We start from the raw sequence: 25500 nt of genomic DNA, 5'->3' as shown, positions 1-25500 counted from the left end.
ACTATTTTGCAGTCCTTGATACAATTGAAGGTTTGTATAATACAACTTAACCGAGGTTAGATTTCTTAATAAGTATTAGATGAGACAGATGAAATCTGTCTGCAGTTAAAGCCCATCTATCAGCCTTCCTTGTCTTACAGCCTAGGGCCAGCTGTGCCGGCAGAGTTTAGGAAACTTTCATTTCCAACAAACTATTAATGAAAGTAATAAGGCAAAAATAATTTCTAATAAACAAATATGTAAATTCAAGAATTTTTATAAACTGGATCAGTATTCTGCTATACCACATTAAAAAAACATGGAAGTATAAAAAAAACATAATCTCAGGCATTCCAATACTCACATTTTGATAAGTTTTGAGTCCTTTCATGCCTACAGAAATTATGAGCATGTTATTGCCTTCTGGTACATATACAAATGTTTTTAAAGTATTACCACTTCCATTAAGACAGTCACAATACTCTGTCTTGGCATTAAAAATTTATTAATCTATTAACTTACCATTATAGGAACTCATACTGGTAATTGGTTGCAATAGCAATAATACCTTGTGATTTACAAAAAACACAATCACATCTCTTAACATCTCTCTTCTATAGAATAATAATATCCCTATGTATCAGAAATGGAAATGCAAGCAAATGCAGTAAGGTAAGTGTAAAAATTAATGCAATATAGCTTATATTCACTATTTATAATAATTCCTTTGGTTTTGTTATGTTGTTTGGTTTAAGGTCAAATGAAAACACCCCTGGAAATAACGGGGCCCATATGATTAAGCTATATTGACTAATTACACATATATGACTGACAAAGGACTGTTCACCTTCCTTGAATGCCCTTTGAACATGCCAGGAACAAAGATTGTGCTTTGAACAGTTTTGCTGTTTCAACTGTCATTCTGTCAAAAAAAAAAAAAAATCACTAAATGACAGGCTAGGCATTAAAACCTTCTGCAAAGCAAAGAGCTGGGGACTTAAAACATTTCCTGTGGTCTGAGAACTTAGGGTTTGTTCTCCTTCAGGGTCCTTGGGAGTCTCTTCAAAACCCCTACCCAGGCAGTGGTCTGAAAACACTCCTTCAAACTACTTTCTTCCCTGCTGTTTACTTTTCCCCTGGGTATTTTGAGAGGTCCTTTGCATGTTTGCAGTGCTTTGAAAAGGAAAATTATTGTTACTGCTCTCCCACTGTGCTCTTCCTGACTTACCATCATCTCTCCACTCCCAGTTCCCTGCATGTCCACACACTCCTGGGAAAACAGAAAAACTTCCCTGGCTTTTTGCCCTAGCATGAAAAAGCCAGGGAAGTTCTGCAGCATCAGCTAAACTTTCTGCTGGAGAACAAGGAGAGTGGAGGGCATGGGACCTCCTCTTTCCTTTCAGGCATCTCATTCTCTGTAGGGAGCAAATGGACTTCTGTAATTTCATGCCTACAGTGCCTCTCCAGCACTCAAAATAACATTGATGCTCCATCTTAAAAACAGAAAACATCACAGGTGCTGATTTCCCAAATAATTCACTTGAAAAGATATTTCTGTGCTGTTTTCTCACAAACAAAAGGGGTACATTTTGAAATGAGTAAAGTTTATACAAGGATCTTGTTCCTGGACAAAGGATATTGTCTTGGCAGTTTATCAAAGAACTGATGTCAACTCTTTTGAGTCTCATTTTTTTCTCATCTATCAAGAGACATGCATAACATTTTATAAATAAACTAACACAGCACATTTCAGAGTGTTTATCATAATTTTCACTTCACAGGTTGGAGGAGGCATTTATCTTTGCCTCTCGACACAAACATGTCTTCCAGCTAGAATAATGATATTTTGGTTACTTATATGAAAATGAGACAGATGCTAGTTTGTCTGGGGATAATTCAGAATAAGGTACTCATCAGGTCAATACCTGCACTGAACTCTCCTAAGACTGTAAACAAAATATGTTTTCACTTTTCTCACTCAAGTCTGAGATAAATAACCTGATTCACAGATAAACTGCCAGGGTTAAAAACTGCAGAAATATGGAAGGTACATAATTAATGTAACAGAGATGCAAAACCTACTGATATCCTATAATCCAAAATCAAAATGGAAATTGTCTTGAGATCATCTGCAGACACTGTCCTGTATCTGATCCAGTTCAATGTTGCATTAAAAGCTGCAATTCAGCAGCTCCATGGAATGGAGGGTTTTGTGCATAACTGGATCAGATTGGAACATGTGTCCATGGAGTCCTAGCCTTGATCTCAAGGATGGAAATGGATCTGAAGAGCAAGCTGCTATTGTGCTGTAAATCAGATGCCATCTACAGGATGTGAAGGAATTCTTTGGTACCATTTTATAAAGGTTTGCTTAGCAGGAAGCTGACAAATTTTCAAGGGCCACAGTGTGGAACAGGCTGCATTTCTGGCTGAGAAAATGGATTATTGGAAAGCCAGGAACTCTGCAAGCCTCGATTTCAGGCATGGACCAAACAGACAGTATTATAATTGGGATTTAGAACAGAATTTGCCATTTGCACAAACCTCAAGTAAAGCTCAAGTAACATTGCAATAGGCTGTAAACAACTGGAGGGTTAGTCAGAATTTAAAAATCATAGCAAATTGGAAAACTGAAGTAAAGAAAGGAAAAAAAGATAAATTTTCAAATGTGCAGATACAAAATATCACACTGATCTATGGATAATGAAGACAGATCACTCTTTTGGACATGGCACTTGAAATAGATATGAATATAAATGCCTTGCCTTTACACGTGTAAAATCTGAATTACAAGAGGAGGATGATGAATACTTGGCTAGATACCAGATCTGCAGAAAATGATGTGGAGGTTACACCAGAGCACAAGCCTGGCATGAATCAATACTGTCAAGGAAATGCAAACAGGAACATAGTCTCTGAGAGAGGCAAAGTCACCCATCTATTCCACCAGGCAATGGTAAGACTTTGGCTGGTGCTGTAGGTTCTCATCGGAGATAAGATAATCATCGGAGATCTAGAAAACATTATTTATTAAGAGAGGCTGAAGGAAAGAATATAATTTACTTGAAAATGAACAATGAACTTATCTGACATGAGTCCTCAAGTACTTAAAAGCTCTGCTCCCACTGTGCAGTTAAGTGATTAGAAATGTGAAGTGGTTAAAGCTGTGGCAGGAAAATTTCTGATTGGCTATTGTAAGAATAGTACTGAAACACTGGCTATATACAAATTTCTTTCCCATCTCCTCTTTTTTCATGCTTCCAGCACACACTGCATTGACAGCCTGATTTTTTCAGAGTGGAAGCCAGAAATATCTCATTACCTCAGGGCTACACCAAGATAGCTGGACAGGCAGAATTATTCCATGCAGAGTCAAAAAAAATCAGAAGGTATATATTGGCAAGTGAGGATGCTTCTATGTCATGTTTAGTTGATCACTGCCTCTGAAAAAAAACAAACCATGGGCACTGGAGGAAAGGACTGTGACACTGTGGAGCTCCTGCAGACCTCACAAAGCAAGGGGTAAACGACACACACATCCCATCCTGGACAGATGCTAAGGAATATTAATAAACCTGGGCCAATGAACATGTATGGAACTTGCATCAATGGACACATTTAAAAGTGGTTTGGCACAGCCCAATCCCATCAAATTAATTGGTTCAGGCTTTGTGCTTTCTTCTGTTGGAAGCAACTGCAGCACTAGACTGAAGATTTAGACAGCAGCAGATCATTCTTTAAATAAACCACAACAACCAAGTGGACGCAGAGGTTGCTCCCAAATTTATGCTGATAAACACTATAAAATGTAAGAAAGGGGTGTTGGTTTTCTCTTTCTTAGAATCAATAGGTGTCACCAAATTCTGCATTAAAGTTCTAGAAAAAATGGCTCTAAACATATAAATAAGAATAGAAAGAATTGCTTAAAAAAGGTGACATTTTTCTTTATGGAAAACTGTTCAGACATGATTTTATAATTTTGAAAGTGCAGCCATCTGTATCAACAGTATGGTGATAGTTTTAAATAGCCCACCTGTATGCACTGAGCAACATAGCTCTGTCTTCTTCTTGGCCACCATCCTAGTCTTTTTTATATAAAGATGTATTAAAATCATGCCCAGAAGCTACTTAATTTTCTAATTACTGGTAGTATTCGTGACCCATTTTATGAATCTGCCCCAGCATATGGGCATATAGACTGTCAAGCTCCAAAGTTGATACTTGTGTGAAGTAGCAGGCTAACAGCTCTAGAAGGATTATACTCAAGGTGTTTATATTTTTATGCTAAATATGATGCCCCAAGTATTAAAGAAAATTGGAAATATGAGTTTAGCCATTAGGAAAAAAATTAGTACTCTGTCTTGGCTGGCATGAGCCACAATGACCATTTAAGTGAAAGGCTGTGTATCAAATCTGAATCTACCCGATTCAACTAGCATGAAGAACTTGATTAGTGATTGATTTCCTTGATTGAAAATTGAAATTAAACCACCAGCACCATTTTATCCTTGATTTTTGTTTTTCATTCTGATAGGTCACACACTCTGTAGAATCCTCTCCTCTGTACTGGTCCTCAGAGAAAATGTACTGGTTGTACAGTACCTCTACACTGAAATCCTATCAAAGGCAGGAGAAAATGATTCAACATGAGCATACACATACCCACAAATTCTGTGTTAGTGTCAATATCTCTCATTGAAAAAAATTCTGATATTTCAAGGGGCCATGGGTAGATGACAGTTTATAAAAGCTATTTTTATATCCACTATTGTTATCTCCACCAGCAGTCTTTTACAGACCATAGCTTGTCAAAACAATAAATCAAGACCGTAACTTACACAAACTAGCACTAGTTGGAGACTGCTTCACTGTAGAATAATTCCTTTGCATAAAACATTCCTGCTGCACAGTTCAAAACAGCAGATTATACTCAGGCTTTAGAAAACTAGATGATTGTTTCTGGTTGTGAGAGGTTTTATGAATGCATTTATAGGCAGAAATCAGCCATAAAAGACATAGGCTATAAAGCTCTGGGAGCTATAGAACAGAAATCATTGTCCAAAGCACTTTCTGAACTTCAGAAAACAATAATAAAATTGTAAAAGTACTTGTCAGATTTGAAATGTAGTCTTAGCAAAGGCTTTCTTTGCACGAACACGTTGTAAAAAGTATGTATTTAAATACTGAAAATAAGGAGCTGCAGAAAAAGAGTATTTCTGAGAGTATATCAAATTCAAAAAAAAAGAGCATCAGGATGACAGTTTGCAAAATAATAATGTGATTTTAGGTACGCAATTCAACAGAATACGTCAAGTAACCTTCCAATCTTTACACACAACTAGCTACATTAGGGTCATAAATTACATTCAAGGCTGAGAGCCTGTGATGCAAGGGAAAGGAAAAATGTACTGATTACCCAATTTTATCCCTTGAGCATGTCCAAAATTTTACCCAAAAGTACATCCATTAAACATAAGTGGCTCCTATTACTGTGAGAGCCTTGTGATGGTGGAGTGATTCTATTTCTATATTATAGATAGGAAACTGAGTATAGGAACTAAAATGTCAGATATTATAAAGTTGTTTCTACTTGCTTGAATAGCCCAGTATTTGCAAAACTGCTGTCCCAGTCCTTTGCTAGAGTCACATGTCTTCAGCTCTGTCTCCCTTCAGGGAGGTCTGGAGATCACAGCTCTACACTGGAAGGCAAAGAACTCTTGGAAAGTAGGGAGTGGCCACACACTAAAACACTTCTAACTTCCTCAGATAGGTGCTAGGAGTCTTGGCATCCAGTAAATAGCACAACACTTCTCTGATTGGTTAAATTTTCCATCTTGAGTTGCAATTCAATAGCAATGTTGTTAGGTCTCACCTGCACCTTTCTCCCCTTCCTGAAGTTTCTCCCCTTCATGAAGTTACACCACCATAAAACTGCTCCAAGGAGTTCTGCAGCCCCTTCCAAATAGTTTTTTGAGTTGAAATGATGGTTTTTGTCTGGTTAAAAGTATGTTGCAGCTGGCATGAAATGGATGCCAGCTTTGAGATCAGGCATGTGGTACCATGAATTGATATAGTGTAAGTGCTGCCAGGAAATAAAGAGCGGTCATCCCCAGCAGGCCTGAGCATATCAAACCTCCACTTTGAACTTCCACAGAGCTTTTAGCTCAGACAGGCTATTAAATCATATAAACTGACATGCTGTATATCGCAGTCCATTACAGCAACAAGGTTATCCCATTAGTTTAAGTGGCGATTGCTTGGGTTAGGCAAGCTCTGCTGGAGATCAGAGAGCCTGCACCATGGAAAGGAACAGCCACAGAGGAGCATGCTCTTATGTCCCAAACCTAAGTGTCCTGTAAGGGCAAGCTCTCAAACCTCTGCTGAGAGAGAGGAACGAACCAGCAGGAGATGATAAGCCAAGATGACCCTTGCCACAAAGCAGATAAACATCTCTGTTATAGACTACAATAAAATGTTCCAATTCTGCTGAATGATCACTGATCCTGGGATCAAGACAGTGAGCATCATCATGACATAATCATGATTCCACAACTGTCTGACAATTTCCCACCATGCATCAGAACACCAATTTGAGTTGCTTGCACAACCCCAGATGCAGCAGAAGAAAATAGCATGAAGCACTCTTCACAGTATATTCAGGTAGTTGTACACAAATTGCAAGACAAAAATCACTACAGTCACTATGATGATCTGCAATGGGGACAGATCAGTTAAATGCAATGTAAAACCTCTCATTTCTGTGGCACATGAAAAAGGGAAATCAAAGTGTTCACAGACTTAGTGTCTGGATGAGGAGGCAACCCTATTAGAGGAGAAATCCAGCTTCCATGCCTAGAAGGATTCAATATATCCTGAAAAATAGTCACACAGATATTTCAAAAAACTTGCTAACCTTAAAAGCTACATGAGATCCATTTATAGAATAGTTCTTAAGCTTTCCTATACGCTGCAGTGAGCATAGAAAAATATCCAATAATTCATATGGGAGCTTTGACTGAAAATACATTTTAAATGGCTGTAGTTCGGTTCAGTGAAACCTATGGGAAATTTGGCATGGCCAGTGACAAACTATATGTAAACCAAACTGATAAAATTCGTGCATGAATGCTACCAGATCCAAGTGCAGTTACAAATTTGTCATATGACTGCCCAAATGGTGGTAGTACATCATCTGTACCTGAATTTCACACTGCAAGCTTTTGAGAGCGTTTTACAGTCTTAGAGCCATAAACATCAAGCCAAATCTTGGTGTAAATCTACTTGTTGTGAACAACTGCAGGGGGCCTGAGAAGGGGTGAGAGGAACACCATTTCTGAGTGTACATCAGAAAAAGCTGAGAGCTGCAGTGAAGCTCCAAGTTCTGTCACAGCAAAGGATGAAGATGCTGTCCCAAGTGGCACTGCAGGCATGGGAACAATAAATCAAGACTACACTCACACCACAAATGGATGAGAATGTCTCTTCTTCACAAGAAGGATTTTGAACTGGAAGACCATGCTGAGATAGATGGTGTCTAATGGGAGAGCATCTGGTCAAAACTGACCACAGTGGAATACTATTAAAAAAAATTAAAATGTGGGAAAAGATTAATTCCAGAGCACCAGCTGAGCTGGCATTGGAGCTCAGTAAGATTCGTGCTCCTGTCATACCAAGAGCCTACCTGCCAACACTTCAGCTGGTTGTGTCAGCTGCAAACACGCTGATGGTGTGTGATGCAGCAGGACTTTGGTCATGTGCACATGGAAAGTAAATGCACCATGCAGATAATACAACAACTGCTCTTAGGTCTTCTGTAGTTTGATCTGGTTTTATGTACATTATTTCTTAGGCTGATGTGACCTTTTCTGCTTCACACATATACTGTGTTGGCATTTTAAGTGAAGGGAAAAACTCATCAGCACACTTTTTGGATCATGTATCCATTATTTGCTGGTATTTTACTAAAAATGCTGGCAATTTTCCAGTTCATTAGGGATCATCTCAGATCTGACTCTGCTGGCAAGAAATAAAACTATTACGATACCAACAGTAAAATATTTAACCTAAATTAAAAAAAAATCCCTACTGCTTAAAAAATAGTAGCATAATAATTATGGTGCTGGTTGAAGCAATTTCTAGTTTTAGTGCATATGTAACTAAAGGAAAACTGTTCTGTATCTTTTATTTCACAGAAGCTGTCTTGGTCAATTAAGTTACTGATAGGTAAAATGGTTTGCAACATTTACTCTATTTGTTGTAAGCAAGGTATTAAAAACTTGAGATCTCAGCAGAGAAGGCCATAGGAGAGAAGCAGTACTGACTTTGAATCAGAAAATAATCTTTCCCCTAAGCAAAATTCATACTGATTATTTAAAACATATCTATTCCCATTTGCCATTTTAGGCAGAGGGTACTTTTAAGCAAGCATATCGTCCTAGCTCAGCCAGCCTTCAGTCCTGCTGGCATGTGTGGGGACAGACATGATGGTTCCTTGAGCAGTGCTGCTTTCCCAGCAGCATCGCGCTCTGATGTGCATCCTGTTATGGGGAAACAAAGAAAGACTCTCACTGATCTGTGCAAGAACAGGGAGGTCTTTCCACCTGACAAGTACTCAGATTAGAAGAGATTTATAGGCTGCACTGTACTATACCTTGTTCCTTGAGAAGCCATTTATCTGCCTGTGTCTCACGCTGGCAGGGCAAGGTGGGTATCAGCTGCTGCCATGCTGAGTGGAATAGCAGTTCATGCAAAGCCACCACATCTATTCTGTACTGCACAAAACCTTGTCTTTCTAGGAGGTTTCCTATGAGAGATTCCTCTTTAGTCCTCTCTTGTCTTCGCAACAAGATTCTACAAGATGCAAACTACAAACAGCAAACGTGCAACAACTGATAAGCAACCCTGTGGCTACGCTGGCAATAGAGAAGTTTTACTTACACAAACTTTGAAAGCTGAACCAAATTATACAAAGGTTACTTGCAATAAGTGCCAAGAAACTACAACTGCTCAGAGGACCAGGAAGGCTTAGAGTAATTGAATATCTAGCAGCTCTGGAGTGTTATGTGATTGCACTAGCTGTGTCTGTGTTGTGGAATGGTGTAGCAGGGCATCTGGCCCCTCAGAAGAGCTTATCTGTGTCTTGTTAGCTGGTGAACTCAGAGAGCTTGCTAATTGGTGAAATAACTCAGTCAAGACAGCTTGTCTTGCAGTGACTTTTTTTTGACGCCATGAAAGTAATGTTCCCAGCTGTCAATAGATATCTTGCTGTGGAAGTGAGATCTAGAAAGGAAGCTGGAATTTCTGACTAACAGTTCACTTTACAAACTATAAAAGCTACATCAAACTTTCACAAAGCAGAAATCTTCTGCATACTCCCTGGAAATCTGTGGGGCTTTCTGTCCAAAGCTGGGATGCCTGCCTTAAAGTTACCCTCCTGGGAGCTGAGTGAAAGCACTCTGTACACTATTGTCATTTTGGCAGTAAATTACATTGACTCCTAATCTATACTAGTTCTTTGCCAGCTTAAATATAGGTACCTCAATATTGTGCACTATTTTATGTAATCTACTAGTTCTCTTTGTTTTATACTGTGCAATAAGTAGCTCTCTTTAAGGCCTTTTGACTGTGGTTGCCTATCTATTAAATGAATAACTAATTTTATAATGAACCTGATCTGCTGTCCTTAGAACTTGCAGGCTGCAGTGATTTTAGGTGCGGGCCATACTGAATTTAAACTGCTGTCAAAAATCTGAGACTAAAGCAGGGCTTGCCTGAATCTCCCACCCAATCAGTGACAAGTGGTCACATTGGCACCTGATGTCAAGTACTTCATTGGCACTTATGCTAATGCAAGATGAAGACTGAAGGGCCTGGATGGAGATAAGCAAAAAGGAGCAAGTAGAAAAATGAAAATGAGCCCACAAATATCACAGTTACCTACTCCTCCCTGCTGGTCATTCCCTGGATATTAGGGTCAGAGTTCTTCTGTTGCTATTGTTTCCACATTTTGCTTTGGGAAGGGGAGAACGCTGAGGTTTCAAACTGCCATAACCTACAGTGTGGAGGTTCAGCCAGGGCTAACGAATGTCAGAGCCTGCCCTACTGGCAGCCCTGCTGGGATGTGCCTGTGTGAGACCTGGAGACTTTCCCACATTAGAACCATGTCTGTCTGTCTGTCTGTCCTTTCCCTTTTGATAAGGATTAATCCAAGCTGAGTCTTACATGAGAATAATTATAAGAAGAGATAAGAAAAAAGGATGTACCTTTGTGAAAAGAAGGAAGATAATTTCTGTGAATGAGCTGATCTCTACAATACTGGGATCAGAGGCTGTCTTATCTAAAACTATTTACAAATCATCTTGACAGTGTTCAGGTTTGACAGCTCTGTGTTCAAGTTACAGCACTGCAAATACAGCAGCCACATCACCAGTTATAAACAAAGCATCTGCTGGTGTAATGTGGACGCAACTGTGGGTGCATATATTGCATCAATCACCAGCAAATAAAACATTAAATAAAGTTTCAGAATTCCTGCCATTGCAATCACTTCTCTGATGCCAATACTTAACTACAAGCATGTGCCTGTCTCTTATGTACAGTCGCTGAGCCAAGTTGTGTTTCCATTTTGTGAATTCTACATATCGTTGCCTTGATCTTTTTCCTAGTTTTCAGGTGTTTTCTTCTATTACATTTCATTAGCAGAAAGTGGCCTACATGGAAATGCCTGGGCTTGGATTCTGCTACAGTTACACTTTTTGCTTGCCCTTCTTCATGTTCCCACTCTCCCCTTTATCGCTACTTACTCAAAGGGGTCGCTGGGATCAGCCCTCTGGAGCTCTGGAGGAATCGGGATTCTTTTGTAGTACATTTCCCAGTCAAAAGCTCCTCGCATGGCATCCCCCGCCTGCGCCTCGTAGCCAAAGTGATTGTGGTCAATGACATCGATCATAGGACACACGATGGTTTTGTGATTAAGTGCAATCTGGTCTGAAAAATGAAAGCAGAAAATAGGAAACGGCATGTCTAGTCAAGCCATCTATCATATTACTGCAAAGTGAATCCCACAGGTTTCTGATGTTTGAAGATTGCTTGCTTTGTGCCCTGTGGCCCCCCAATAATTTCATCTTTCCAATCTGTATCAAACCTTTATTTAAAGTAGAATTAATGCAGTTGGGCAATGATTAGAAGTATTTATGGTTCCTTAAAAGGAAGCACATCCCTGTGAGACCCACAGGAGTCCAGTCATCTGCATCTCTCTCTCATTGCTATGCTGAGCTGTCCCCAGTCTGTCAGCTATGGAGCAGGCCAGCAAGCAAATGGTAAAAATACTCCCTTCATCTGTGGGGAGTGTGTTTGGGAACCCCCTGAGAGAGAGATTTATTCCTAAATGTGAATTTCAGCCCCTGCAACCATTCAGTCACTGTTCCTGTGGCTGTAGAGTGCATCAGCTTTGAAATCAAATGCTCCAAATTAAAGGCAAACTCCAACACAAAGAGAAAAACAGAGCTTGTGTCCTTTTTTTTTGTACCAATATTTGAGTTCTAAAGAAGGCTCCACAGTACTATTCTTACCTCCTTTCTAAAGAAAGGACTTGAGTTTTGCTTTTAAAAAAAAATTAGAACTGTGAGACTAAATCAAATTCCCATCCCTAGCATAAAACTCAGCTCAGCCTGAGTCTGCTTTGGTGAATCCTATTGCTTAATCCTATAGAGCTCCTCTGAAAAGAAAGACAAGTAAAGAAGATAGGCCAACATCAAGAACTAGGCAGAGGAATAATGGTTTGAAATGAGGAAGTACAGAGAAAACCTATAGCCGTGTTGACATGAAAGGACTGTAAAAAATTACCTATGAACCCTCAAAAACCCCCTAAAACCTTAACATTCCAAGTATAATAAAGTTTTTTCTCTGAATGGCAGCGTAGATCCTTTATATTATTTAGTATATTTTAGGGCCTATGTGGAAAATTTGGTTTTTGTTTTTTTGATTTTGTTGTTTAGATTTCACTGACGGTTGATAATACCCTAAAAATAATAAGAGGGCTGAGTGCGGATTGAACACTTAGCTAGGGAGGCAGGTAATACTGGTATAATGATTAATAAGACAGATTCTGCTTCCATGCTTCTGCAGGACTGGAGTTAAGAAAAAAAGATTATTTTCACAAAACATCAGGGTCTTTATATTTATTCTCAGAAGTTTAAGTTTAGAAATCAGGGATCAATGCTTCTAGTGGGAAATTACTGTGACTGGAAGTTCAGCTGGTTTTTACATCTTTATTCTTTAATAGTGAAATAAATTTAAAGCACAGGATCTCACAAAATTCTAGGAAACTCATCACAGAGATAATGGCTGCATTACTGTTTCTATGGCCAAATATAATTACATTCACTGGCACATTGTACAGTGTTATCTGTGATCATTATATAAAATCACTTTTACATAATCTCTTTCCTGGGATGGCCTTCCTAATAGTTATAGGGCTTATAACAATCTGTCTCTGATCCCTCCTTCTAAATTGATTGGAGTAGAGAAACTAAATGGGATTGATTTTTCTGAAGCAGGTCAAAGGTACACTCTTAATGCTTTAGCATCCTTCTCTTCATCTTTAAAAGCTGCTATCTTTAAATACACTGAAGGATTTGAAGTCTCCAAGTCACATGTAGATAGCCAGGGGGAGATTTTTTTGAGCAATGCTCAAGCTCAATCCCAGTCTTCATTTCTGCAACTCTCTCAAGAATCCTGCAAGTATGATGATGCTTACCTGCCGTAGCATGTTTCTGCAGAACTTACTTCTCAGCCTCCAAAATATTTTAGACATAAGGAACCACAGGAAAATCTTGTGTTTTGATAAAACCAGGGTGTTTGTAGTTGTGTACACCAAAAGTAACTGTAACTGAAAACAACTGTGGCTCAGCTCCACAAAGCCATTTAGATACCCTAAAAGTACTGAAATAACTCAGTCTTTCTTTGGCCTAAAAGCTGATAGTTCATTCTGAATATGTAAGTTAGATACTTAAATAGCTCTGAGAACCATCTGTAAGTGATTGGTCTTGGTTCCTCACCCCCCTCCCCAACCTCTAATTTTCAAGGTCTCATTTGGAACAAAACCTGGTTTGGAACAGTGGAAATCACTGCTCCTCTCAGCAGAGACTGCCGGTCCAGAGCAGGGCTGAACCATGTACCTGCTGAGGATTTTTCACTACACATGCCAGATTCAGTCAGAGCTAAAACAGGGCAACTTCAAAGCAATAAACACTCTACATGTCCTCTGTTGTGGTTCCCTGAATGACCTTTCAGGCACATGCAGTGCTGAGTGAATCACAAAATATGACTTCAGATAAACACTTGAAAACATACATTAACTATACTATTACTAGCAGCCAGGTGTCATCTGATTTCAGTACAGTAAATATATGCCATCTCAAGTTTATAAGAAAATTCCCTCATTCCTTTAGAAAAACGGCACAGGGAAAATATACTGGATGTGTGTTTATTTTCTATTTGTCCTTTATGTAATGCTCTACTTTTTCTTTCAAAATAAAACAGATTTGATTCTGGGCTTCAGTATTCCTCAAGACTCATTTCTAGATCCTCAGGCTGCTTGGTTATCTACAGGTATTCTACTATATGTGGAATGAGGAAGATTTCATTCCTCTTGACAACAGACGGGCACAGATGCAGTTGCTCTCATCTTTCTAGTTTTCTGGTTTGAGGCTGAGGGTTCAACATCAACTGCAACCTGGCTGCAGTTGTGAGTCCTTTCATGCCAATCTATTTCTTCTTTGGTTTTTACATGGTGAAATCTAGCTAAATGTATGGAACAGATTATCTCATGGAAGACCACATAGGCTAGGGGATCAGGCCCAGCCAGGATGGGTTTATGAAAGTCTGGTCCTGCCTGACTAACATTATCTTCTATAAGCAGGTAACCTGCCTAGTGGATGTGGGGAAATGGATATTGTCTACCTGGACTTCAGTAAAGCCTTTGATACTGTCTCTCAGAGCATTCTCCTGGAGAAGGTGGTAGCTTAGAAAGGTGCACTCTTGACTGGATAAAAAAGTGGCTGGATGGACAGCCCAGAGAGACGTGGTGAATGAAGTTAAATCCAGTTGGTGGAAGATTGGAAGTGTTGTTCCCCAGGGAATCAGTACTGGAGCCAGTACTTTCTAACATCTTTCTGGATGATCTACATGAGGGGATCAGGTGCACCCTCAGTCAGGTTGCAGATGACACCAAGTTGGATGGGAGTGTCAATCTGCTGGAGGGCAGGAAGGCTCTACAGAGGGATCTGGACAGGCTGAACCAAGAATTGAGGCCCTTGGGTCATAACAACCCCATGCAGTGCTACAGGCCTACAGATGCACATCTGGGAAGCTGCCCAGAGGAAAAGAGCCTGGCCTGGAGGTGCTGTCTGACAGTGGCTGAACATGAGCCAAAAAGATGGCCAAAAAGGCAATGGTATCCTGGCCTGTATCAGCAATAGTGTGGCCAGCAGGACCAGGGCAGGGATTGTCCCGCTGTCCTTGGCACTTGTGAGGCTGCACATCAAGTCGTGTGTCCAGTTCTGGGCCTCTCAATACAGGAAGGACATTGAGGGGCTGGAGAGAGTTCACACAAGGATAATGGAGTTGGTGAAGGGTCTGGTGCACAAGTCCTGTGAGGAGCAACTGAGGGACCTGGGGTTGTTTACCCTGGAGAAAAAGTGGCTCATGGAAGACATTATCCCTCTACACAACTGCCTGAAAGGAGGTTGTGGTGAGGTGGGGGTTGGTCTCTTCTCCTAGTGATAGGACAAGGGGAACTGGCCTCAACTTGGATTTCTCTCTGCTCCTTTATGACATTTCTGCTTTACGTGAAGACATGGAGGTTATTTTTAAAAATGCAGATGTGTTTGAGGGCAAGGAGATAACAAGGGGAACAACTGCATACATAATTTGATATGAAAGCTAAGAAGGATAAAAATTTGCAATTTTGTGCATTATCTTATTACTGATCTGAAGAGAAACTAGTTAATAGTATTTTTCTTGGTCTCTACTGATAGCTCATTAGAAGAATGCACATGTTGCTGCAAATGCTTTATCAGCTTACTGTGTGGCCCAAGAGTCCTAACATCAGAATTCAAGGAACAATAACCATTAATTAGCAAAACCATAACCTTCTGTGTACTTACAGCAGACTTTTTTAATGAATACAAATTTCTTTATTAGGCAGCTCAGAAATTTTCTTCGGTTATGGTAGCAAAAAGCACTCACTTTGCAAAGCATATATACTTTGCATGTATATATAGTGTGTAGAAAAGAGAACATTGTTTCCAGAAGAGAAATCTTAGGCTACAACAATTGAATCCTTCCATTCCTTTAACTAATGGAGCTTTGCTGGCTGCAGCTGGAATCCAGCAAAATAGTCAATAGCAAATCATTTTTTCTGAGCTTCCTGTTGTGGATGCTATTGCTATTTGATTTAACACTGAGGCCTTGGATATATTTACAGCAAAAACTGTTTTAATGCAATGTGGAAAACTAGGAAGGAGTACAATACCTGCATAACAAACCCTTTCAGGTCTTTAGCAAGGACATAACATTATATTAGATATAGCAGTGTATTTAGTAGTAGTAACAATAAAATAAATTGTAACTACTATATGCTGAAGCATTACTGAGAGATTTTACAAATTCTTTTGTCTCAAGAAACAAAATGCAGCTGCTCACATTTCTTGGAGTTCTGTCTCACACTGACACTTCAGACAGATCAGAACTTCAGCAGAAATCCAAACACTTTGACACAGTGTATGTCTAGCTTACTGGGGGACACAGCTTCAGTTACTGGTTTTTTGTCTGTTTTTAATGCCTGATAAATGCTCATGCACTTACTGAGCAAGGGTGGCAGCCAGTTCACGTTGACTTCGCAGTGGGAATCCAGAAATGTCAGGACCTCTCCTCTAGCCAGCGAGGCTCCCAGCAGCCTGGTCCGAATGAGCCCTTCCCGTTTCTTGGTGCGCACAATCCTCACCTTGGCAAAGCGGACCATGTATTCCTCCAGCTTCTCTTTCAAATGTTCTAGAAAGAAGGGCAAAAAAACCATCAGCAGTGGCAGGCCTGGAGGAGCCAACAGAAGGACAGGTTGGTGTAAAACCTACAAGCTGCTTATCTACTTCCATCTTTAGTCACTTCAAGTCCTCCAAACTCTGCCATAAATCCTCCTGAGATGGTTCAGAAAGTGCAAATATTCTCTCTTTTATCACACAGAGGAAGACACTGACACTGTGCCACAGTTGTTGCTGGCAACCTGCCATCCACAGTATAATGGCCAAAACAGCTGCAGGATATTCATCCATTCTCTTGCTCCTGCAGCCCAGGGCCACATAAACATTCTGGCGTGTCATTTTATAAACAGTGACATTTCCAAGTTTCCATTTATAAGTTTCCTACATGAACTTATTGTGAAGTACTATGCACGGAAATAAATTTTAAAAATAAAATTAGCACAATGAGGTTGTTTTTGTAATGGGAAGGGAAACAGATATGAAGAAAGAGCTTAATAGTTAGATACCAGCATGAAGCACACAGACAGCTGACTTCCTAATAAAATTAGGCTGAAATGCAGAGTAGTTGATAGGTTCTCTGATCTGCAAAATCTGGTTCTGTTTGTATCACTAAACATCATCTTTGGGAATATTTTTTCTTCTGACAAGAAATGCACACTAAGAATCATAAAAAAACCCAACAACAAAAAACACCCTACAGTTTTGCCTCTTCCTAAATACATCTAAAACACAAGTCCTGATCTTTTGTTTTTGCTACAACACCTCAGCTTGCCACTCATTACTTTGGAAAAATATGATAATTTCATTCATCAGGAGAAAAGGGAGAGAAAAGCTTAGTGTCTAATAATTAAAACAGTTGAAAGCTACATTTAGTGATGCTAAGGATTGCAAGCTAAGTCTCATGGAAATGGCTTTGTCAAGTTATACTTGTTTCTGATATCAGCTACTAATTCTTTGGACTTTTATGGACAGCACAGGCCTTGTTCCTGTTCTTACACCATTACAAATTGCAAGAAGTTTGCTGTGGACTAGCCAAAAGGATTTCCACTTAGCAGTATCCTGGAGTATATAATGCAGACATACAAATTTAAGGCAATGAGCAAATAAGTCACAGCACAGACAATACAGAATCTTGTGCAAAAACAAAATTAAGCTCCAGTGAAATAGAGCTCCCTCCACATGTTGATTTTCATCTTGCTATTTTCCTAGCTGACAAACACATACAACTTTCCAAAGCTACCTGCAGATAAGGAAGAAGCAGAACGCTGTTGTGTACTTAGTGGAAGAGTACTACACAGGATGGTCCTTTATACTGAGGAATCCTGATGCACACTGGCACAGAAGAGGGACTGGGAACATCCCACTGCAATGACTACAGAACAGGTTGGGGCTTCTGGGAGGAGAAACACAACATTTTGGAGATATCCTGAGTCAAGACAGAGGTTTATGCTCATTGTACTGCCCAGGAGAAGTATTAGATCAAGTGAGGAAAGCCAAGTCTGAGACAATAACATAAATAATGACATTCAGATAAATATAGAAAGTTTTCTGCTCTGTGTCTGACTGTAGAATACCCATTTAAATTCCTAAATAAGAAGAAAAGAATTTTCCCTTTCCCCATCCCATTTCACTATTTACACAATAAAATTCCAATAGTAACAATGCCAAGAGATGTTCTGTGTCTTGAGTGGTGGGTTTTGTATGACCAATCATATTCACAGGACAAGGCCTGTATGCTACTCTGACTCACTCTAGCTAGCAGCTACAATTCAGTTTTGTGACGGAACTGAGGTTTATTCAAGCCCTGGATCATTTTGTGCCCACAGGCAAAACTGTTTAAAGTGTATATTTATTGAACTGTTTTTCTGTTTTTATGAGCTCCATTGAGACTATTCCCATAGCACAGAAATATAGAAGAAGGGAAATAGACCTTAAAAACAAAGATACAAAGACCTTGCAGGTAATATAAGAAAGTCAGTTAGGGCTGTCAGTCTGGATTTTTTTCTGTATTGTAAATTGTATCATCTAACAGCCATGAAAAATGAAAAAGCTCTAAAGTGACAGGTTATTATATATTTCCAAAGTAAATCAAATCTAATCAGTTAGGTACCATAGGTTCTGTTAGTCCTCAGACACCAGAAATTTCCTGCAGTTCTCGAAGGTCACCTAACCCTTCTCCTTTTCCATCCACAGGTCTTCAGTTTGTTTGCACTGAATGGTGCATAGGGACCCAGCACGAAGAGCAAGGCCACACTGCTGCACATTGTTCAGACAAGCACTAAAAAAGAACTGGGTTGCTCAGCCAGAACACACCTCTCCAACTCTGGAAGCAGCTGCTAAATGCCTTGGCTATGGCACAAATCCCCCATCATCACCTGCCTACCCTCAGAGATGGGCTCACTGATGAGACTCCGGTTGATCGAGGAGTTGTCCAGCTACTACACAGCTCTGAATTTCATTACGTGTCAGACACAATTGCTTTACTCCTTCCTGTTTTTAGGCAGTTTCCCTCTTTGTAGGTGAAGGCAGCTACCAAGAAAGCACCTAAATGCTCTGATGGAGAGAAGCAGGAGCCTTACTTGGACAATCCAAATTGTTTGTGGTGCTGGTAGGCTCTCTGGTGCCTGCAGGCACACAAGTTGGCCTCCACTAGCTGGGTGTCACAATGGTTACTGCCCTTACAGCAGGCAGTTTGAACATGGCCACCACTGCTGTTTAAATGAACTAATACAAATGCACCCTTTAAATGCATTCTGATTGTTATCACTTGTCTTGAGCCAAATTAATTCACTGAAATTCAGTCTCATGCAAAGGAATTAATTTCATTCCTTCCACATCTTTCAGCAAGCAAATTCTGAAAGCTGAGTGCCTTTCTTCTCAGGAAAACACTTCAGGGAGAGATGATGTAAACTATCAAATTATGATACACTCTTTTCTGTTCTTATATCAATTGAGAAATAACAATAGAGTTGAATAATATGATTTGATTGTCATTAGTGGTATTGGAGCTTGAAATTTATTAAATTGATGGTAGTTCATACCGTTCTTTCATTGCTTTAGATTCCTTCCAAACTCAGGAAAAAGGTCTCTCAAATTTTAATTTTTTTTTTTTCCTTTGGCTGCAATTCTGTGGAACAAACAAAAGCTCTGCACCACCTTCTTCCCTCTCTCTCAGATAGCTCTTCATGCCTTTTAGACAGCATATCATCTGATTTGTGAAGAACTGCATTAAAACATCCAGCACATGTTTTGATGCCAGAATTACATATCCCAAAATTATTGTCATCTATTTAATTAGTCCAATGACTGAATGATTTTATCTTTTTCTCCTTGTTGCTAAGGAACGAGTAGAAAAAAAAGCAGAAACACACAAATAAAATTTGCACATCTTTTTTACACAGAATTCTAAATGCCTCCTCATTTAGACATATCTGGAAGTAGTAAGGAAGAAAACAAAAGTAATGACTTGTGAATTTTATAGAGCTTAGTTAGGCAAGTGACATTAAAAGACCAGGTCTACATACAAACCAAAGTATATGGATTACTAGAGAGACATAAGGTATCTACATTTTATAGACCAGTTGCATGTTAGTAATATCCTAACAGTAAGTCATGAAAGAGTCAAATAGAGGCCTGCAAGAATACCTACTGTATCTTTAGTTTTGAGATATGGCAAGGAGGGTTGTTTGGGAATTTATTTGGGAAAAAATTCTCAATAACTAAAATAACTATAAAAACATCACAAAGTGTTTAAGTTCAATGTCCAACTCCAATATGGTTGTGAGAATGAAAATATCTTAAGGTGAAGGAAACAAATTCCTTTTGGATACTGATAATAATAACTACTGATCTTTTAAACTTAAATCATTACAAAAGTGATCTCATACTCTAATTTGTCCTACAATGTCTTGAGGCACTATCTGTTTCAAATTTTACCAATCTCTAAAAGCAAAAATAAACACAGAGTAACAGCCAGAGACAGTAGAACAGTAGCAGTTTTAAAGAAAACTGTAGTATTTTCTACTATAAATATAAATACTAAAAACATATATTTCATTTAGAAACTCATTTTGATTAAAAAATAATATCAGTGTTTGTGATTACTAACAAATTTAATATCTTGTCTTTTACCAAACCTATTAGAATAAACTTCCCCTTTTCACAGAACTCCAGAAATTTCCCTCACAGAAGAGAACACCAAATGTTTTATTTCCTATAGTACAACTGCATTTTCTCACAGATCCCAACTATTTTATTGCTAATCTGCAGAAGAAGCATCTCACACACAAACCCTGTATGTTACACATACACATTTACAACTAAGCAAACTCAAGTAGACAAGTAAACATGCATGAATCAATGTTAGCACAAAACTGTAATTCTAGAGAAATTATTTTAAAGAAATTATAATGCAGTGTGTAAAATAGAAAGCAACCTGTAATAAAAAGACATTTAAATGTCCAGAGGACAGCACATTCTGCCCGTTCATTACCAAAGGAAATCAGATTTGAACAGATTTGCCATGACAATAGAACAGGGAGGTAGGATGGTTTAATTTATATTCAGTAGAATTACATAAATTCCACTTTCAAAATTGGGCATGAGAGAGAAGTCAGTATTTAAATTCTACAGGAAGCTATAAATGGTACTTTTTGCATACAAAGAAGCCAAAGACCCTTCCATTAGATATGGGAGCAAATATCTAGTTCGTAATTGAAAAGAAAATACATCATACTTTTCTTTCCAGTGCTGATCAGATGAATCCCTGAAATGTAAGTTTGACACATGCCAGGCACCTGCTAGGGCAAGAGCTGGCACAAGGGTGACAGATAAAGAATAATGCATGGGCAAGCTGTTTACAGGCTGTCACTGCTCTGACAAGTGATGATAAAGGGAAGCATTATGTCTCTTCTAGTGGCAGCCTGTAAACAAATTCTCCATTGTAATTGTTCTGCATGGTCCTCCTCTGTCTTCATTTAAAGTCTGGAGAAGTTTTTCCAAAATAATAGCAGAGACACAATTGCTTAGTCATAATAATTAAAGATCTACTCAAGCAGAATACCTATTTACTTAATTTGGTGCCCAGTAATAAATTGGAAACCAGGGTTCTGTCTTTGTCAGGTAAAAAATCATGTAATAGTAAAAAGCAGAACTGAAATTCTTCTCTCATGTTGGGATGCATACAGAGAGTATTTCATTATCACATTAGTACCCATATTACCGTGTGGTAAGAAATGTTCCTCCAGGGTTATTGAGAATGAGTCCGGGAGACTTAAAAGATTACATGAAAGCTAGAGCTGGTCTTCAGGATGTGCTTGACTGCAGTATGGACCATGAAAAAGGAAGAAAAATACAAAGAAAATAAAGCATTTTGTTAAGCTCCACTTCAGTCCAGCCAGGCAAGTCCACCCCAAATCTTTGCCTGTAACAGAGCCCTTCTCCACATCTGTAGCACCTCAAATTTCTGCTAGTACAAAAAGTACTAGCAATTTATGTTAAGGATCACTGACTGGCAAATTTTCAAATAATGAAGAGCAGCAACAGAGTCTTCTAAATGCCTGGATAAACAATTTTAATTAAATCTGTTTATTTCTAACCTGAATTGACTGAGAGGTATGTAATTCCATGCTCTGGAATTTCCAACATGAACCATATGAAAATAATCCAAAAAAAACCCCTTACAGTAATAGAAAAAGTATATTGGCCTCTCCTGTTATCTCAGCACAGGAATATGGGAGGAAGCAACGTGGCTAAAATTATAGTTGTCTGTGGCCTTAGGCCAGTAAAACAATACACAAACCACCATTTCTTTTGGTGAAAATTAAAGCAGTAAAATGGATATTTTGCCTTGCAACATACACAAGGCCAGCTTCTTTGAGACCACCTCAAGAAGATTTTTCTCTATCTTTTTTACTCTCTGGCTAGCAACAAAGATCTTTGTGCCAATATGCACAGACAAACCTGCAAGTACACTCATGCTCCCTCCATGGCTCTCATAGTGAGAAGAACTCCATCACTTTATTATGTTCCTTTCTGCAAGATGGGATTATCTTCCCAGGTAAAATTAGTGAGGATATCGTCCTTTTCTTTCCTGAAGCCTTGAGCATATCTTTTTCCCAGAACAGCTTAATCTTTTGATGACTGACTTAAGCTTGACAGAAAATACATAAAGGAAACTGAGTGGCCTATGGTTATTCAGTTATTCCTTGTTTTCTGCTGCAATTGACAAAATAGCCCTCTCCAGTGCATTGCCATTCTTTTTACTTTCACTGCCTGTGTGTCTGTTACCATAAAAACAATCAGTCTGAATACAGAATACAAGGTGAGCCTATGAATTTCAGTACATCATATTCCTTTCTTCTAGTTTCCCTCTAAGTTTCTTATTTGCAGAAGGTTGATTGGAAGTGCTGGTTAAACACAGAATGATTGCATAGTCTATACCAGGTCAGCTGCCACTTTTCATAGCCAAGTCAAAGACTACAAGAAGGACAAGTCCCCTGGTTATAACTCTGAGTAAACTAATCCACTGCTGCCCTACTGTTCTTGTGAATAAGTCTTTTGTAAAGTCCAAACTGAATCTTCCAAGCTGCATCCTGACTTATTGCCTCATACCATCTGCCAGTATCAGGAGGAATTTAGTTTTGTCATCTCTGCAATTCCCTTTCAAGTTACTGTGGGCAGATGTTAGATCATCATTTAGCTACTGCTTTGCCAGACTAAACAAGCCCAGGTTTGTCAGCCTCTTCTAAAAGGTCACATACTTTTGGCCCATGACAGTCCTGCCAGTCCTCAGCTAAGCTGACTCCAGCTGTAGTCCTTCTTGAATTGCAGAGCCTAAAATTGGATGCAGAATTACAGCTCTGTGCAGAACCAATGGTGTAAAAAGCATAATTTAATTTTATCCGATTACTCTCATCCTAGCATAGCCCAATCCAGTTTGCCTTCCTGGTGATACAAGGTGAACACATTCTCCTATTCACTTGGTACCCACAATGACCTCTGCAGGTCCTTACATCACACCAGCTAGCCAGTTTGCATCTTCACTGGTACACGGAGTTATTCACTTGGGTGAAGAATCTACCACTCCTTGTTGAACCTAATGAGATGTCTTTTGCCTGATCCTTGAGCTTCCTATATTATTTAATGTGTCAATTACTGTCTCCATTTTTGTACCATACACATATTTGCTGAGGGCACACTGTCTCATCATACAGGTTATCAGTGTCTAACATTGACCTCAGTATTTACCTAAGCTGTTCTGCCAATTAGTCCTGACTAAGGAAATGTGGAGGAAGGATGGGGAACTTTTCCGTTGAACAGATTTTAGCATCTGATCCATAGCCATTCCAGACAACAAAGAAGTTCCAGAAGCAGACAGGTAGTGTGGAAACTATTAGGTGTGGTAAGTTCAGATACAGACTGATAAATAGAAGAAAAATTCATATCTACTTAATAGCAATTTCCTAAGAGCCATCTTATTTTAGCCCTAGATAAACCATTCTTTCCAAAAAGCTTTGCACACCTAAAACTATGATCACTTGAGATCACCATGTATTTATTGCTGATCTGGAAGTAGCACTGCTTACAGAGACTTGTGCCAAACACTCAGAAACTTGTTTTGGCTGTGATGTTTGGGTTAACTGGCTTGAGTCAAGCAAAAATGCAATCTTTTTCTCATATTAATGAGTCAAGATAAAATGCAGTTTCTTTTTCTGATGTTAATAATGACTCAAAGTCCTTGCATGATATACTACAAGGCTGTGGAGAGTATCCTGAACGTGCAATTGTTCTGTTCATTCCTTGCACTTCAATGACTATGAACTCCCAGACAGCACCCTCATTTTGATGTTCAATTTCAACTACAGCCTGTTAAAGTTGAAAGAATCTCCAAACTACATAGTAAATGCGCATTCTTTTGCTACAACCTGGAAAGGTCAGCATTACTAAGAGTAAGAGGCTGAACAGCGCAGATGAATACAGCTTGATTTCATTCAGGATAGACTTAAAGTAAACTTCTCTGAATAAATCTGTTTTGTTGCACATGGGCTTTCATATAGTCATGAAAGGAGTGATGGGGACTGCAGAATCTGTGAGGCAAGCTGGATTTGCTGAGACTTCTCCAACGATAGAGACATTCAAAGATCCTGGTACTCCTTTGTTCCACTTCCCTCAGCCCAAATAATTGTGACTTACCAGTCATTCTGCCACCAGCAGAGAAGTGCCTTTGTCAACAAGATGAGTGTTCAAGTAATTGAACACCTTGATATGAGGTGTGGTGACTGCTTACACAGATGTCATGGAAGCATCATTAAACTCTTGAGGTACTTTTTCATTCAGGTTTTTGAACAGGAAAAGAAGTGAAACATTTCATTTTTAGGCTGCAGTAATGCAGCACAACCACCTCCTAAGTACATCAAACCACCTCCTAAGCATCTAGGGCTGGCTTGATAGCTGGTTATTAGTACTGACACAGCTCCAAGTTTTCCTTCCATATAAGGAAACAATGAAAGATTTTTTTAATGTATTTATTCCAACTGCCAATTGTATGAGGTAGCTCTTGAAACTTTCAATGGCACTGTAGTATGGCAGCATGTCTTTCCTACAGCTGATAGCAGGCTCCTTCATTTGCAGAACATTTTGCTCCCTGGAATTGCTTTACCACAAGAGCAGCATGGCTGATGGAAAGAACTTCAACCAAACTGGGAAGAATTTCTTCATATAGGTCATTCTCTGAATACAATTATGTAGCACAGACCTGTCAAAAGAGTGACCTTGCTGCATTAAAATTTGATTGTTTTTAACAGGTCTGTTTACTACAGAGGTATTTATACAGTGATTTGTCCCCAAGGGAAGTATATTGTGAGGTTTCTTCCAGGTTGCAAAGCCAATTAGAAGGTTATTTGGAAGTGAATCCATAAAAGATAAACTTTCCTTGAGATCAATACATTACTCACACATGCTATCCTCTTTCTTTCACAGTCACAATTTTGCATCCTGACAATATTGATTCTTAAAAATCGTAAATGATGACCTGTCAAGCAGCACTTACTTCTGTTATGTATTTTTAACACTGCAAACAGCCTTGCAGATTTTGAGACCTGTATTTTGACTGACATTTTCTCTGTTTTGCCTAAAACTATCTTTGACATACTTTTAGTTCTTCCTCCAAAATATATCACTAACTTTTGCAATAGGTGCTGTCTCCAGAGAAGAGTTTTCTCTCATTACACTCTTTTTAACCTCTCAAATGCCAAGGAAAGTTTGTATTGGAGAACTGGTAAAACACCACTGTAAGGATGGTATTGGCCTTATATTTGCAGAGGACTGTAACACTGGTTCTTGGGAGGACTGGAAATAGGAGTCACAGAACACACATAATTACTTTTTAAGTGGCATCAGATTCTGGTACAGCTCCCTACATGGAACACTTATTTCCCAGAGTAATTCTACTGACATTCTAAAGTGTTGCAAACCTTAGGCT

At 39.1% G+C, this 25500-nt stretch overlaps 1 protein-coding gene across 1 annotated transcript in view; it reads right to left on the bottom strand.

Annotated features, from left to right (window-relative positions):
* Positions 1 to 25500, bottom strand: part of GALNTL6 (polypeptide N-acetylgalactosaminyltransferase like 6) — a 435385-nt gene that overhangs the window by 57929 nt on the left and 351956 nt on the right. Inside the window, exons 5-6 of the mRNA XM_066548280.1 lie at positions 15847 to 16032; positions 10782 to 10965 (exon numbers count right to left, since the gene is read on the bottom strand). Of these exons, the coding sequence (XP_066404377.1) occupies positions 10782 to 10965; positions 15847 to 16032 (370 nt within the window). The remainder of the gene's footprint in view (positions 1 to 10781; positions 10966 to 15846; positions 16033 to 25500) is intronic.

This window comes from Molothrus aeneus, chromosome 4 (genome assembly GCF_037042795.1).
Source record: "Molothrus aeneus isolate 106 chromosome 4, BPBGC_Maene_1.0, whole genome shotgun sequence".
NCBI classification, from domain to species: domain Eukaryota; kingdom Metazoa; phylum Chordata; class Aves; order Passeriformes; family Icteridae; genus Molothrus; species Molothrus aeneus.
Note: the sequence above shows the minus strand (reverse complement) of the source record. Positions and strands in the feature narration are given on the sequence as shown.